Genomic DNA, 16,254 nt, shown 5'->3' on the forward strand with positions numbered 1-16,254 from the left:
CATCTTTGACATTCAGATAGATATTTAACCTTGGGTTCGAAATAGCCCTTCAAGGTCAAACGGCTTTTGCAACGAGAATTGGAATTTGATTTTCTGGAACTATGAAGGTCAAGCATACATCTTGCATTCAGATATTTACTTGATCTTGGGTTCTTAATTCTTTGACGGCTTAATTGTCATGTGCAACGAAATTTGTCACTTCGCTTTGAAAGTCCGAGTCCCACTGGCTGTCCGCGACTTATTCGTTACTGCATGTCTGATCATTTCGGCATCAATAAGGCCAGCTTCTTGGATGGTTCTATGTTTAAGTTCTTGCAAATTTCTTGGTTGGGTTCTGTACACTCTTTTAAATGACCCAATAAAAAGTAAATAACTGGAGCAAAATCAGGTGAACGTGGAGGCCATTCAATTGCTCCTTTTCGGCCCATCCACTGATTAGGAAAGGTTTCAATTAACAAACTTATTGGGTCCCTTCCGTAGTGCGCTGGAGCATCTTGCTGAAACCAAGTATTATTAAATTTTACCTGCTAACCGTCTAATGTCTGGTATTATTTAATCTCTTAAAAATGTTTCATACTATCAGCGGTTAGATTTCCTTCAACAAAAAATTGTCCATATGTTTTGTTTCAAATACCTGCCCAGACGTTTCATTTTTGGGGTTATTGGGTACGAGTTTCAACCATCTAGTGAGGGTTGGGTTGGGTTCGTTTGTAATGGATACTTTTTAAGGTTTGCTTTACCCGACTTAGGTAAATCTTCCCGTTTTAATAAAATTGTTTTCTTAAATGAATTTTCCGAAATTGGTGAAGCGTTTGCAGGAAAAATTTCATTAAATAGCTGCCTTATATCGCTCTAATCATAAGCATAGATAATATCTCTCGTTCACTAAGACGAACAACGCCTATTTTATTGTAAAAAGAATCAGTTATAACCCCGTACAAAATAACTTCTTTTTGGTTATAATACAAGCTTTTATAGGGCTATATTGTGTAAGATACCTCTTACACGAGATGAATGTAGTCGAAAATCCGTATTATGTAATATGCAATAATACAACTACTGTTGACGATCTGAACCATTGGCTCTTTGGATGTCAGTCAAACCATCGGGCATCCACTTTTTTCGGTCAAGAATTGGCAAAATTGAATCTGCTACCAACAAATGCATGTAATTTAGTAAATCTATCGAAGGAAGACAGTAGAGAACCATTTATTAGTTAAATTTGTACAAATGGCGGAACGAAAGCTTTAAGTTTTCCTATATGTTTTACTTTATGTTACATTCCTTGCCTTGCCGATCGGTCCAAAGATGTTTGTATACAAGTGGCCTTAATGGACCTCTTGAAAGTGTGTCCATAAAACATGAAAAGTGTGGCGTGTAATGACTGAACGCAGTATGTGCAAAGCAAAAAAGTTTTTCTGGTAGCACAAAGTTTCCTTCGAAATTTTCGATTTTCGGCTTCCAACGTCTCCACTGTTCTTTTTAACGTGTCTATCTTTTTTGTGTTAAAACGTCCAGACTCGTCTTTTGTATCAATTCAAGGATTTGTGCATTTTATTGTTATATTGTCAACGGTGTTGATTTAATTTATGTATATTTCATAACTCTTGTCCGAAATACGATATAGTAGTCCAAGAACGATGACATTTTTTATTAATTAAGACACTTAAGTAGTGAAACAAATACTGTTTTACTTACGAAATGTTTGGGTTACGTGGTACCTAACATCATCAACGGGTGCGATTTTCTTTTAGCAACTAAAAATAATGTCACTACTATCTTAAGACTATTGGAAACTTGTCATTTTAAAGCAGCAAATGGATAACCATTTTACTTTTAACAGAGCTTCTATGCCAATATAAAATTAAACTATTATCTAGCGGTCGGATATAAATAATAAAACATCATGTTGAATACATAATAACATCCTTTATTTTGTGCCCCTACAGAAAAATACCAATGAGCAGGTAAATAATTTAAAATTTTACTATTTGTTATTTACTTATATACATAAAAACATTAATAAATATAATACAACCACAATAAATAACAATAAAATCATAAAACATATCAATAGACTTTAAGTACATCCGTCATAAATAATACAATTAATTAACTCACACCTGTTAGATTTTGTATTTTGTAGATTTACATAAATAAAACTAATAACTATAAAAGATCATCTTTCCAATCGAAAACAAAATATTTTTTATGAGAAGATTAGTGCATAAGTCATAATAAGTTTTTTAGGTTCTTTAGTGAAATTGAAGCAACTTTTTAAAATATCGTACTTTACATAGTTAAAGGCTTTTACACTTTGTTCAAACCCTATTTTTGCATACATATCGTGTGTATACTGCGAAAAGTGACGAAGTCGAATTTTTACCAATTTTAAGGTAATAAGTCCAACTAAGTCATAAGCAGTTGCCGAATACCTGGTAAATATGCCACACGCATAATATTAAAATGTACAAGTTATGACAACCAAATTTCTATCTACTCACTTTTCTATGTAACTGAAATGTTAATATCTTTAAGAGAAAATTGACGATTACTCATTATTTCGTGTAAGCATTGTTTGTTTATATTCGGTAGTCTTTTAATTAGATTAATTTGCTGAAAACGAGTTTGAGGTTATGTTCGATTAAAGTTTATCTGATTTTGTTTTCTTTAAAGAGCAGAATAATATAATGGTGATCAAATAGCGGTTCTTATTAGTATTTTTCTCGTTTTCAGAACCCGCTTTGTTAATCTCAGAGACACAAAAAGTATGTGTTTTACCTGTGGCAACCACAAATGAAAGTTACAATGACGATCCTGCATCCATAGTAAATAGTGTTGTTGAAGGTAAAATCTTTTTCAAGAAATAAATTTCCCTTTTAATTTAAATTTTCATTATAATTAGGCACATTAAGCTCTACGCCAAGAAAGTTTCAAAACGACCTACCTACATGCTCAGTAAAGGAAAATACATCTGAAAGCGATTTAGATTTTTCTTCTGGCAGCAGTGATAATTAATTACATACCTAGTGACCACGAAAACATGTCAAATCGAAAATCGTCTTCGGAAAGTGACACACCTGCCGCTTCAGAACGTAGCTGTCGCTGGAAGAAAAGTGATCCTTCTCAGCGGAAAAGGAATATTGCCAAAAAAAATAAAATGTCAAGTTTGCCTTATAAATCTAAAAGGGGCATAGTGAAGCCAGCAAAGAAACCTAGATTAATTAATTGCGACTCCTGTAAATTTAAATGCTCCTTAAATTTTAGTGATGAGTTGAGGATTTATGCTCACAATTTTGGGATCTTGACTACAAAAGACAAAAAGATTTTGTTATGTTACAAGTAAGGAACCTGCTTGTAGAAGAGTTCGATCAGGAACAGGTGCTCAAAAAACTAGTAGCAGATTCTATTATTTTTTAAAGGAAGGCACAAAAGTTCGGGTCTGTAAAACATTCTTTTTACGTACTTTATGTATGAGTCATGGACCAGTAGACAAAGCTTTTTCTGGGGTAAATGAATCAGGCATATTTGTTGCTGATGACAAACGTGGTCGAAGAACACCAGCTAATAAGACAAAACCAGAAATCATTGAAGCAATGAAAGCTCACATACAAAGTTTTCCAACCATGGCTTCTCATTATTGTAGAGCAACAACTAAACGAAAGTATTTAGATTCTAATTTATCAATAGCCAAAATGTACGCTTTGTACGCTGAAGAATCTAAAAATGCCCAAAAGGAGTATGCCTCCCAAATAACTTACCGGCGGATATTTGGAACAGAGTTTAATTTATCCTTTTTCAAGCCTAAAAAAGATCAATGCCTGATATGTACCAACTACCAGGCTACAAAATCAGCTGATTTAAAGGAAAATTATGAGTCTCACATTCAAAGACGGGATGAAGCTAATGCAACAAAAAACTCAGATAAAGAACGCGCTCTGAACGACGATAATTTTGTAAGCGTTACATATGACAAAGCGTTTTACAAATACCGTCTTCAGATGTTTTACTTATGTATTACAGCAGGAAACTATGTGCATATAACTTCACAATATATGAGGCAGCAACAAAAAAAAGCCTACTGTTATGCATGGACCGAAATTAATGGCCAACGAGGTAGTTCGGAAATAGGAACATGTCTACTTACATTCATACAAAATTTGCCACAAAATATTACGGAAATAAGTTTGTTTTCTGATACCTGCAGCGGTCAAAATAGAAATCAGTTTATTGCGGCCTTATTCATGTTTATTGTACATTTTGTACACAATAGTAACTTAACTGTTATACAATATAATTTCTTAGAGTCTGGTCATTCAGACATGGAGGCAGACTCTATGCACAGTGCTATAGAGAATGCAAAAAAAAAACATACCAGTATATACCTAGTGTAACATTTTTCGATTAGCTCGCTCCAATCGTGGACGAAACAAAACAAGGGGACCATACAACGTTCATGAATTAAAGTACAGTGATTTCTTTGACTTAAAGGCACTAGCTGCTCGTACTTTTAAGAATAGAACTATAGATGAAAGCGGTAATCGCGTAAATTGGTTGAAGGTCAAGTGCATGCGATATGAAAGAAATATGACGCAGTATGTCCTATTTAAATACAATTATAGCGACTTGGAGTTTATTAAACTTAATGTAACAGGACTTATGAAACGAACAGCGAATGATGTTATCATACATGAAATACCTCGTCTATACAGCAAAGAAATTCCAATATCCAATGCCAAAAAGCAAGATGTTTTAAAGCTTTGTAGAACGGGAGCAATTCCTTTCGAGTTTCATCGATGGTACCAATCGATACCATCAGATAGTGGAAAAAAAGATGTCGCTCCGGAGCCATCAGCGTTTTCAGATTCCGATTCGGACTAGTTCTTTTTAAATATTGCTCTATTTTTCTACTTCAATAAGAATTACATGTTTCTTTTAAATGTATTTAAATTTAAATTTTTCAATAAATTTAAAACAAAGCATTTTTTTGTGTTTTATTGCTAGACGAAATTAATTTGTTGTTGACCATCATTGCGAAATGGAAAAATTCCTACATCCAAAAGTGACCAAGTCAATATTTTTTTCAAATTTGTTAAAGGTAACAACAATATTAAGTACTAAATTAATATGAATTTATGAAATCCATATTATCATATTAAAAAGAAAAACGAACGAATATTTTGTATTATCTATAAACTCTAAGTCCCGAAAAAAATTGCAAACCTTTAAATTGATTTATTTACAAACTATGATGGCTTGACTTGGTCAGTTTTCGCATATATATATCAGTATACCCACGATATATGTGTACGTATTATGTCAAATAGAACTTTGATCTTCTACAGTCCCAGGAGCCTACTCTTCTTTAGATTTTATTCATAAAAAGAAAACTTAATGGCAAGCCAGTTTGTAGGCAACCTATCTGCTGATTGCCTATAAACCTCACTGTCTATAGGAAATACAATGCAGTTATCAACTATTACGTGTTTTAAACAAGTTATTTAAGACAAAGTTTGTGAAATCGTATCTTAGTTTGCTTGCTCTCCAGCTACATGTTTACATTAAATACACTCTAGTCCTATATTTTTGTAGGAACTTAATTTCTCTATTTTTAGAGTTATTAACAAACAAAATCCTGCGTAGCAATAGGGCTTGTAACTAAAACTTCCAACAACACACAATATTGGTGAAATCTTGATTGGCTGCAAATATAATGTAGAAGATCAAAAGGTTTCGGGATCGATTAAATAAATTTTCAAATAGCTTAAAATTGTCAATGATAAAAAATTCATCCAATACTTAATAAATGGCCGATTAAAATAAATATTTTTTCAATATTGTGAACTACTAGAGCAATATATAAATGAGTTTTATGAAAAATCATAAAATTTTTGACTGTGGCACTATGATTATTTGAAGCTCCAACATACTTTTGTATCAAAGATCTGTAGTTATTTCTTATCTCTTAACTAAATCTAATAGCTTTTGCCTCAGCTAAAAAAGTAGAGTTTTTAAATACATTATAATACCGTGATTTCATCACTCGGGTGCATTTAAAATAATATTAACATCTATTAAAGTTAAGATAAAAATACTCAACCAAATATTTACAAATATTCTCATCCTTATACTAAATAAAGTTGTAAACTAACAAGACAAATATTAATAGAGATGGTAACAGTAAATGGTGTTAATAACTTAAATTGGTTTAAGGTACACTAAATAAAAGGACACTTTTTTATATGCACGGACTGTAATTTTAATTAACACGCAAATGTTTTAAAACCCAGAAATTATTGAATTACTGTAAATTCTTAAATTAAAATCAAGAGTCATACCAAACAAGATCCAGCAGCTTTATTTTGTTGCATAAATCAAAATCCCTAGGTACGTCAATTAAAGTAACACATCGTGCATATGAAACATTGTGCGTATATACAGGATCGACAACTTTTATATCAATAATTCTATTAACATCACACAGCACTAGTAGACTGCATGTTCAAATTTACAAGGAAAATCCCGATTTAAATTCAATAAAAACGACCATTTTGTCTAATTAAAATACTAAAAATCGGGAATGAAAATTGCACTTATAATCACCTAATCTAAATAACACGACCTGAAGAATTGCAGGGGTTTACTTCTATAGATTAGATCTTTTTGTAAAAATGTCCAAGAGAATTATATCTAGTACAGTCAAAAATTATCGCGCAATAGTTTCTTATACATACAAGAATGTTGAAACAATAATACTCAAAGCTAAATCTTCATAAATAGGCAACAATATATGGCAGATATCGCAAATTAAGTAAAACTAGCTTTTGACAAGATGATGCTCTGTTATAATAAACAGGAATAGTTTATTTAAAAGAATAAAATTTAGTGGAGGTTAAAGTTTAACTTTCCCTGGTTGGCAAGGATTTTCCTATTTTAGTACAGGGAACAAATTGGAATACATTCAATATACATTTTCCTCAGAAAGTTTTATACAGAGTATATATAAAGAAATATGTTTCTGTATTTTATAATTATGACAAGAAAAAATGTCTAGAAATTTAATGAAAGATTTTTACTTAAAATTATCCGACTGAACTAAACTAAGTCCCCATATTGCCACATTAATCGAACCTCAAAATGACTGAAATTGTAAACTGGGCAGATCATTAATGAAAATCACCATAACGACCATAATGATCTCTGCTATCAAAATTTAAGATAATAGTTAAAGATAGTGCATACACATCGTTCACATTGGTTTCTCATTTTAGACTGCCCGATACTTTTATTTATTTCACTGTATTTAATTTATGTATTTACTTTCATTTAATTCACTGTATAGGATCTGTAGCAATGATAAAAAGTACATATTATGTATTATTAAGACCTCACAAGTTCGTCGATAATACAAACAATACAAAAATAGAAATACTCTTGGTATATATCAAATCAAAGGAATGCTTTTGAAAATTATCTTACTCTTAAGTAAATCACATGTTTTCCCTAAAACTAAATTAAAATACATTCAAAGCTTGTATAGGTAACTACTTGAAATAGAAATACTCTCTTTCGAGCTTAAGGGCTGTTGTATAGCGAAACTTCTTCCTGACTTTTTGATAGGTATTAAAGAATGTAGCTTGATCCCATTTACGTTGGAAAACCATATTTACTTTTCTAAATTTTAAACGCTCATTTTGCAGCTACTATATCAATTAATAAAACACCTAAATCACAGCCACAAATTAGGTGCTTTTACTGTAATATGTCTTTTTCCATTTATATGCATAAAGCTGGCAGTTCATTTATTGAAAATAACAAGTAATATGGATGTTTACACGGCAGTTCATTTATTACAAATAACATGTAATATGGATGTTTTTATAAAGATATGTCAAAAACAAGTTGTAAGATCAAACAACCCTTAAGTCCGATAGAAGTATATTATAGAAGACTCTGGTCGCAAAGACCTAACAATTTTTAATACTAATTTTAATGCTGTAAAATTTAGCCTATGAAAAGATTCCAAAAAATACATGAACTTTAAACTTCCTTAAATTTTAAAAATTACAACAGCTTCCTTTCGTGTTTGGTAGCTTATCACTTCCACGACTAAAAATTGTGAGCAGCTGACACCTAACTCTGCAACAAAATAAGTTATTTTGCGGTCATGACATATTATACAGAAAAACGCAAAAGCACGATTAATTTCTTAGTGTACCATTTATGGGCAGCAGGATATGGAAATTTGAGTTTTTTTTTAAGAATCTAAGGATAACAAATATCTAATCAATTATCAATCCGACCATATAAGAAGTAATATTATGTGTATTTTGTTGCCAAATTTTCGATGAAAACGTATTCATAACTAAAAGACTTATCCCACTACCAGAAGGGTTGCTTACATAATTCTACTCGTTTTATTTCAAATGCACTTAATACATTGTTTTAGTATTTAGTTTATTATCAAAAGTTGTTCCAATATATCGATGTTACTTTACTCAAAAATTTTTGTGCAATTTTTTAAGTTCCATGGTAAGAATGAGCCAAAAAACTTTACTTAACATATTGCCTTATAAGAAAAATAAACAAAAATATCTTACTTGGCACGAATATTGGTTTGATGCTGCACTTCACCATCACAGTTCCATTTGCTATTGGACTTATCAATAGCCCTAAAGCAGAATTCTCTTGCGCTAATCGTTTCCACAAAAGGCAGGTCTTCCACCGAGGCATATGGACTCGATAACCTTAACAATAGCCTGAAAATAATATTAATTTAGTTTTACATTAGGTACATTAACTTTAGAATAAAAAGAAGAGAATCAGGCTCTTCTTTTTATTTAACAGATGCAAAGAGAGAATAATTGATAATATAATTGATATATATATAAAAATAATTGATAATGCCTAATGTATTTAGGCAAATAATTAGTTATTTAAATAACTTGTCACTAGTAGAGTTAAAGTTCAGTCGAAAAGAAGAAGACATAGTAAATTGTGCCGATTTACTTTGTAATAAACTGTGTTAATTATAATATCATAACGTGAAATTATGAACTTCAGTTAAGTTACGGTTTTTCCATAAATAAAGTTTTCTTGTGCCTTGACCTCTTAAAGTCAAGAGGTCTTCAATTTTGCTAATTTCTTCACAAAATAAAAAAAAGATCTCCCAAAGTGACAATAAACAAAGCTGTTTTTAAAAAATACAACTGTTGATTGTTCACTGACAAAATGGCGACAAACAACGTCGGTCATGTGAACAAAACATTTAGCCGCAGGTACAATTTCCCAAAATATATGAATACCTATAATATAATTGTTTTAGCCTATATCCCCTATTCGGGAGTTAGGATCTGAAACGTAGAAATTTGTACATTTTGTCCTAAGAATTAACGGTTTTGAAAATTTAGATTGTTTTTTGAAAATTTCGGTTCAAGATTTTTCTAGAAGAATTTATCATTTTTATACAGTAGATCTATTATAAATCGACACATATTTATACACATTTGGCTACAGATTTGCCACTTAACCCAAAATTATCCAGTGAGAAACAAATAAAATGTTCTATCTAATCTTTCCTTTTTTCTCTGTATGATAATATTTTACCTTCTTTTAATATCATTAAAAAGAAAAGAATTGATGGGGAAACCAGATAAGGTAAATATTTACCAAAAAAAAACTGCTTTAGACTTTTTAAATTCTAAAACACATATTTGCTAAAAATGCCAACCCAAACATCAAACAACTAGAAATCAATATAAAATTCGTAATCACTTAAATATTTGGAGGTCACTTTCTAACTTGAAAAATTTTAATATCGAAAAACATTTACTTTTGAGAGCAAATATAAGAGTTCAGTAATAATCATAACTACAATTAAAGAATATTATACTTACTTAATAATATTAACAAAGGATGTATGTTTAACTAAAACCAAATTGACTTTTCCGTCTCCCAAATGACAATAAGGCGCTATACCTTGGGGACTTCTGCTACATGCGCAGCTTATGTTGGCACCACTGACCATAAAAAATTTCCCTCTTATTGTTTCCCACCTAAAAACATGTTTTTAAGTGGGGTTTTACTTCGCCATATTAAATAAAATAATGTTTGTCTTACTTGCAGTTTATTTTCTCTTGGGTAGACGCAGCTCTATCACATGTTTCACACTTACTTTTACAATTTTGCTTCTCTACATCCTTTTTGTCAGTGTAGATTGCAATTTCTCCATGGTAACCTTTATTTAGGACTAATTTCTTAAAACCTAAAAAGACAGAAATCTTTCTTCAGAAAGAAAGATTATAAAGACGTGTATACAGGTGCTTCAAATTCGACCCTCAACATGAGGACCTCGGAATCTATAAGAGATACGAAGATGGTTAAATTGAGAATTTTTGAGCTTCACAAAGATTTTAAAAATCGATATTTTTTTTCTGAGCTTATTTCTTATCTGGTTTTAAAATAATTTGCACTTTTGCATTGTCACTTTTTTCGTGCTACATGACGATGTTTTTAGATTTTTAATACGTTTCATCTTTTGCCAACCATCATAAACTTTGTTTTTTCTTATGGGCGCAATATTGGAATTTTGCATTTTTCAAATCTTTGCAAAATTCCCTTTTTAATGATGTATGTACTAATGTTTTTGATTTAAAAAATATATATAATTATTGGAAAAAACTAAATTTGCCACAGTAGGCTGTGCATAAACTGACAAAACAATATTTACATTGCACTCGCATAAACTAGATTTGTTACTGTTCCATAAAAATGTATCTAAAACATTCAAGTCCGGAGACCTTGTCGGTTATTTTACAGGACAATTATTTCCAATCCACCAATCACCAAACCTTCCTGTAAGATAATTTGACACTTGTCATGTATTGTGTGGAGGAGCATTATCATCGAACTAGTCTTCAAAATCCGATCTTAAAAAACTGGTAATAAGAATCTCCGTTAAAAGTTCCCTTAATAAACAATGGACCCAAATGTCGATTATAAATATCTGCCCTAACATTTAGGCAAAATCGCACTTGTGCCCAATCCCCGAAATTGTCGGGAATTATTTTTCCTTGAAATGCGTTTCTTATTTCTGTTAAAAATGACATAGTTTGTAAATATACTTTCATCGGTCCATATCACATTCTCAAGAAAATTGGGTTAATCAGTATTTTTTTCGCGCTAGCTATTTACAAAAAAACCACACGCCTTTTAGCATCACCAAGATGCAGTTGTTAAGCTAAATGAAGTTGAAATGGCTTAAATCCACGTTTTTTAAGTTGTTTTCAAGCACTTATATAAGAAGCAATAATATTTTGGAAAACTTGGAAATGGCTTATTCATACTTCCATTAAGTATGTTTTCTTCAGTTTCTTCATCTATTCTATCTCCGCATTTATTTTTATGCTTATTAAAAGAACTAAAATTTTAAATAAAGTATGGTGAGGTGAAAAGGCTGCGATGCAGTCAGGATACATCAACAAATATATTTCTGACGTTCTCATGGCATTTTTATCTTATTTATAATAAATTATGAAAAATCGATATTTTTTTCTGAGCTTTTCTCTTATCTTATCTGGTTTTAAAATAATTTGCACTTTTGCATTGTCACTTTTTTCATGCTACATGACGATGTTTTTAGATTTTTAATACGTTTCTCTTGTTGTAATCTTTTGCCAACCATCATCAACTTTGTTTTTTCTTAAGGACGCCATATTGGAATTTTGCATATTTATTTCTTCATTTCGTGTTAATAATGGCTTAACAGAATTATAAAATCGACCTATTTTTGGCTTTGATTTTATTAATTGCTTCCATATTAAAAGGCTTTTATATTTTAATGTATGATACCGTAGAGAACACAAAGGTTATTAGGCTTAAATAGGGATCAGCCTAACGTTATTAAAAATTATTTGAACCAAATTGCACGTGGCTTAAAATTGATAAGAGAGCAGTGAGCGCACGCACCGATGTACCCATATATCGGCTACTCTCCTTCCGTTACATATTCTGTCACTTAGGGCCAAATTATGGACCGGCTAGTAAAGTGTCTGGAAAAGTTATCCTGCTGGTAACATTAAAAATTGAATTACGAACTTCTTGTTTGTCTTACCAGCGGGATAATTCTTGCTTACTAGTAGAATAAATTAACAACAGGAAAAAGCAGCGTATAAAAGGTTTACAAGGAAATTTCTAACCTCAAATTTTTCAAAGACTTAATAACTTAACTTTAACAAAATAGACCATCTTGTTAAATTTTGCAAAGCAATTTTTATTTAATCAACGCTAGTAGGTACTTATGTATTATTATTTTATTTTAGGAATAATGCTCTAACTCCACTGCAACAATTATTAATATGCCTACGGTTTTATACTACAGGAAGCTTCTAAGTTAATGTCGGTGACCATTCAGGTGTTCATCAGTCGACAAGATGTAAAATTATAAAAAAAGTAACTAGGCCAATATGCTCTCTTCAGAGACTGGTGCAGAAATCGAAAAGGGTTCTTCTCAATAAATGCCAGGGTTGCTTGTGATCACAATATGAAAATAAGAAATGTTATTTCCAGATGGCCCGGTTCTTTTTTATTTTTAATTTTTAATAATTCAGCTTTAAAGACCCACTTTGAAAATAATAAAATAAATGTTTTATTAATAGGAGATAGTGGTTATGCAATTAAAAAATATTTAATTACTCCCTTAGAAAATCCAACCAATAAAGTTGAAAGGTTATTTCAAGAGTCGATAATAGGAATTCGAAATATTATTGAGAGAACTATAGGAGTATGGAAAAGGTGTTTTCCTTGTTTAGCTATACACTTCGAACTAAAATTGACCTAACACAAGATGTTATTGTTGCAACAACTATTTTACACAACGTGGCAATATTAGAAAATGAGGAGTGGCCACCAGAAAATGATAAAGAGATAGAAGCCTTTATTAATGGTTTACAAATGCCTGATGATGTTAATTAGCCGCATGAAAAACAAAATGATCAACACCGAAGTTATTTTATTAATATTTATTTTAATAGATTGCATTAACTTTATCAATTCAGGACATCAATTTCAATATATAAATTATAAATTTTGTTGTTTGTTTTTCTATTGCACAATATTAAAACATATATACATATTCCACAAAAAGCAGTCAATTTTAATAAACATTTTTACAAGTAAACAACGTAATAAACTAAAATGCAAATACCTAATAATACTAGTACTAAAAGAAAGAATATCGGATTTGGCACAAAACAAGTATACAAGTACCAATAACTATTATTACAAATTAAAAACGAAACACTTCCATTATTTTTATTTATTTTCTCAGGGCCACAGATTCATAACCCTAATCTTTCTTTTTTTCTTAAGATTATTGTACCGGCCACAATAATTACGTTGTTCCAAACTGTAAACCTTCTGTTACGTAACAACAGGTTAAAATTTGGTTCATAATTTCTCCTACAGCTACTGGTAGGTTTACCGAGAGGATAGAATTTATCTGCCTGATAACACACAGGAACTTTACCAGCTGGTCCGTAATTTGACCCTTATACAAATAGCGACATACAACGTTGCCAAGCATAACTTAAACTCCCCACTAGTTTTGTATAGTTAACAAAATTACTAACATCTGGCTTTTCTTCATTAGCTAATTGCTTAAATTATTACTAAAATACCTGTCAATTTGTACTACAATACTATCAATATTTAAAATATATGATATTTATGACAGTTTAAATATTGTCTTGTCAGTTTATCAGTCTAATGCGACAATAAATGGGGTTTTAAACATAATAAATATTACTTGTACAATACATCGTTAAAAAGGTAATTTTGCGAAGGTTTTAAAACTGCAAAAATCCAAAATGGAGTCCAAAAGAAAAAAACAAAGTTGATGATGGTTGGCAAAAGACTAAACGTCGTATTAAAATCTAAAAAAACCATCATGTAGCAAGAAAAAAGTGGCAATAGAAGCGAAAATTATTTTAAAATCGGATAAGAAATAAACTCAGAAAAAAATAAAATCGAATTTTCAAAAGTCAGATTTTTTAAAATATCTTCGAAACCAATAGGAATTTTTAAATTTTTTAAACGGTATATTGTTAAGCTTAAAAATTCTGAACTTAGTCCCAATTTAACCATTTTGGTATCTCTTATAGATTCCGAGATCCCCATGTTGAGGGTCGATTTTAAAATACCATGTCTAAATACATAAAATAAATAAAATAAGACCTTTATTCATACAACAGAAAAATATAATATTAAAGAAATGAAAAATTATCATTCATCATTGGAAATATGCAAGGCTGGCGAAATCTAGTACATAAATAATATTTTTCTTACCCAGCCATACATATATCTATAATGTGGATGCAAAACAAAAATCAAAAAGCCTTTAAACATATGATATATAATGATGCAAATATAATTATTAAAGTATAATAAGTAATAATAATTAACCGTCTAATAGTTACTCTTAAGAAGATGGAAAGAGGAAAAAAGAATATGATTGGTTTTTAGTGGAGCAGTATGCAGCAATAGTCAAGCATTCGGAATTTAAAATAATGAATATGAAGCCTATTCAAACCATTAAGGTAAGGATAGAATACAAAATTTTAAGAGTTAAAGACAAAAAACATACGCAAATCTGTCAAGATTTTCTTAAGTTTAAAAAATGCCTATTTGTAAAAAAGATGATCAACCTACCAAATGCTCTACACGTAGATGTTCACCTTTCATTTTACCATTTCAACTCCATTTTTATTTCCAAAGATTAATAATCTTCGACTTTTTTGAATTTAACTCTAAATTATGTTAATGAGATAACTGACATTAGTTTAGGCTTTTTTATTTTTATTTATTTTTTATTTTATTTATTTGGTGAACATGGGAATACAAACTGATTTAAACATCCAAAATAGTATTAACAAAATTAACTTAACACTATAGGTACTACAAGAAATAGAAAGGCTCCAACTAACCTAACAAAAACGTTTTAAAACCATCAAGAGACAAATTGATCTTGAGTGGACGCCTTCAAGGTCAAATGAAGGTCAACTTCACTTTTTTGCATAGAAACCTCTATTTTTTTTAATAGTATCTGATTTAGCGAAAAAATAAGTAACTTTCATCTGACAGTTTTTTACATGCGACCTCTCCTTTTCAAGATATTAATTTTTGATTCTTTTAAGAATTTTTTCCTTGACAATTATTTGCCCTTTTAGGTAGTATCTGATGATCTATCAAAAGGAGTAAAAGTATCTTATGATAGAATTTTATTATCAACAGAATCGAAAACTTAAAAATAAAACGTACAAAGTTTAAATAAAAAAATTGAAACAAAAAAAGTCAGAAAATTATTTCAATAAATGTTCAAAGCGTTGACCTTCCACTTCTATACATTTTTCGACTCGCTTTCTAAACGATCGATGAACAGAGTGCAACATCTGTGGAGTTATCTGCCCGCAAACCTCCGTGGTTCGCAGCTTCATATTTTCGGCAGTCATTGGTGGATAACGATATATGATCTCCTTCAAATAACCCCATAGAAAAAAATCTAAGGGCGTCAAATCAGGTGACCGTGGCGGCCAGTGGACTGCTCCACCGCGACCTATCCAACGTCCATTGAAGTCACGATCCAACACTTGGCGCGCAACGCGTGAATAATGTGCAGGACAACCATCATGCTGCTATCACATATTTAGTTCCACTTCAAAACACACGTCTTCCAAAAATACTGGTAGAATCTCCAGCAAAAACGGCATTATTGGCCTGTAAGGACACCATCAGTAAAATAAGGTCCTATGACTTTATCATTGATGATGCCACAGCAGACATTCACAGACCATGGCCGCTGATGTTCTATCGCTTGAAACCACCTCGGATTTTCAACTGCCCAATAATGCATGATATGACGATTAACTACACCACAGTTTATAAATGAAGCTTCATTGATGAATAAGACGCGCAGAAAAAAAAAGAAAGAAGTTATTTTCATGCAACTGATTTTGGGCCCATTCATAAAACACTCGATTTTAAAAATTATTCCCGTGAAGCTCTTGATGTAACGACAAGTGATACGGATGAAACTTGTGGCGTTTCAAAATTCTCAGGACACTTGTTTTGGAGATTCCAGAAGCAGAAGACATTGATAGTGAGCTGACTCCAGGATTATGGCCAACTGCAGCTAAGACGGCAATTCATTATTTTCACTGGTAATGCTTCTCTTTCGTGATCGATTTATCGTTCTCACAC

At 31.1% G+C, this 16,254-nt stretch overlaps 1 protein-coding gene across 1 annotated transcript in view; it reads right to left on the reverse strand.

The window, feature by feature from the left end:
* Positions 1–1,909: 1,909 nt before the first annotated feature.
* LOC126748418 (ceramide kinase) overlaps positions 1,910–16,254 on the reverse strand; it is a 40,972-nt gene continuing 26,627 nt past the window's right edge. The window contains exons 6-9 of the mRNA XM_050457655.1: positions 10,120–10,264; positions 9,897–10,055; positions 8,601–8,759; positions 1,910–8,139 (exon numbers count right to left, since the gene is read on the reverse strand). Coding sequence (XP_050313612.1) covers positions 8,058–8,139; positions 8,601–8,759; positions 9,897–10,055; positions 10,120–10,264 — 545 coding nt within the window. The 3' untranslated portion in view covers positions 1,910–8,057. The remainder of the gene's footprint in view (positions 8,140–8,600; positions 8,760–9,896; positions 10,056–10,119; positions 10,265–16,254) is intronic.

The sequence above is a fragment of the Anthonomus grandis genome, chromosome 22 (assembly GCF_022605725.1).
Source record: "Anthonomus grandis grandis chromosome 22, icAntGran1.3, whole genome shotgun sequence".
Taxonomy (NCBI): Eukaryota; Metazoa; Arthropoda; class Insecta; order Coleoptera; family Curculionidae; genus Anthonomus; species Anthonomus grandis.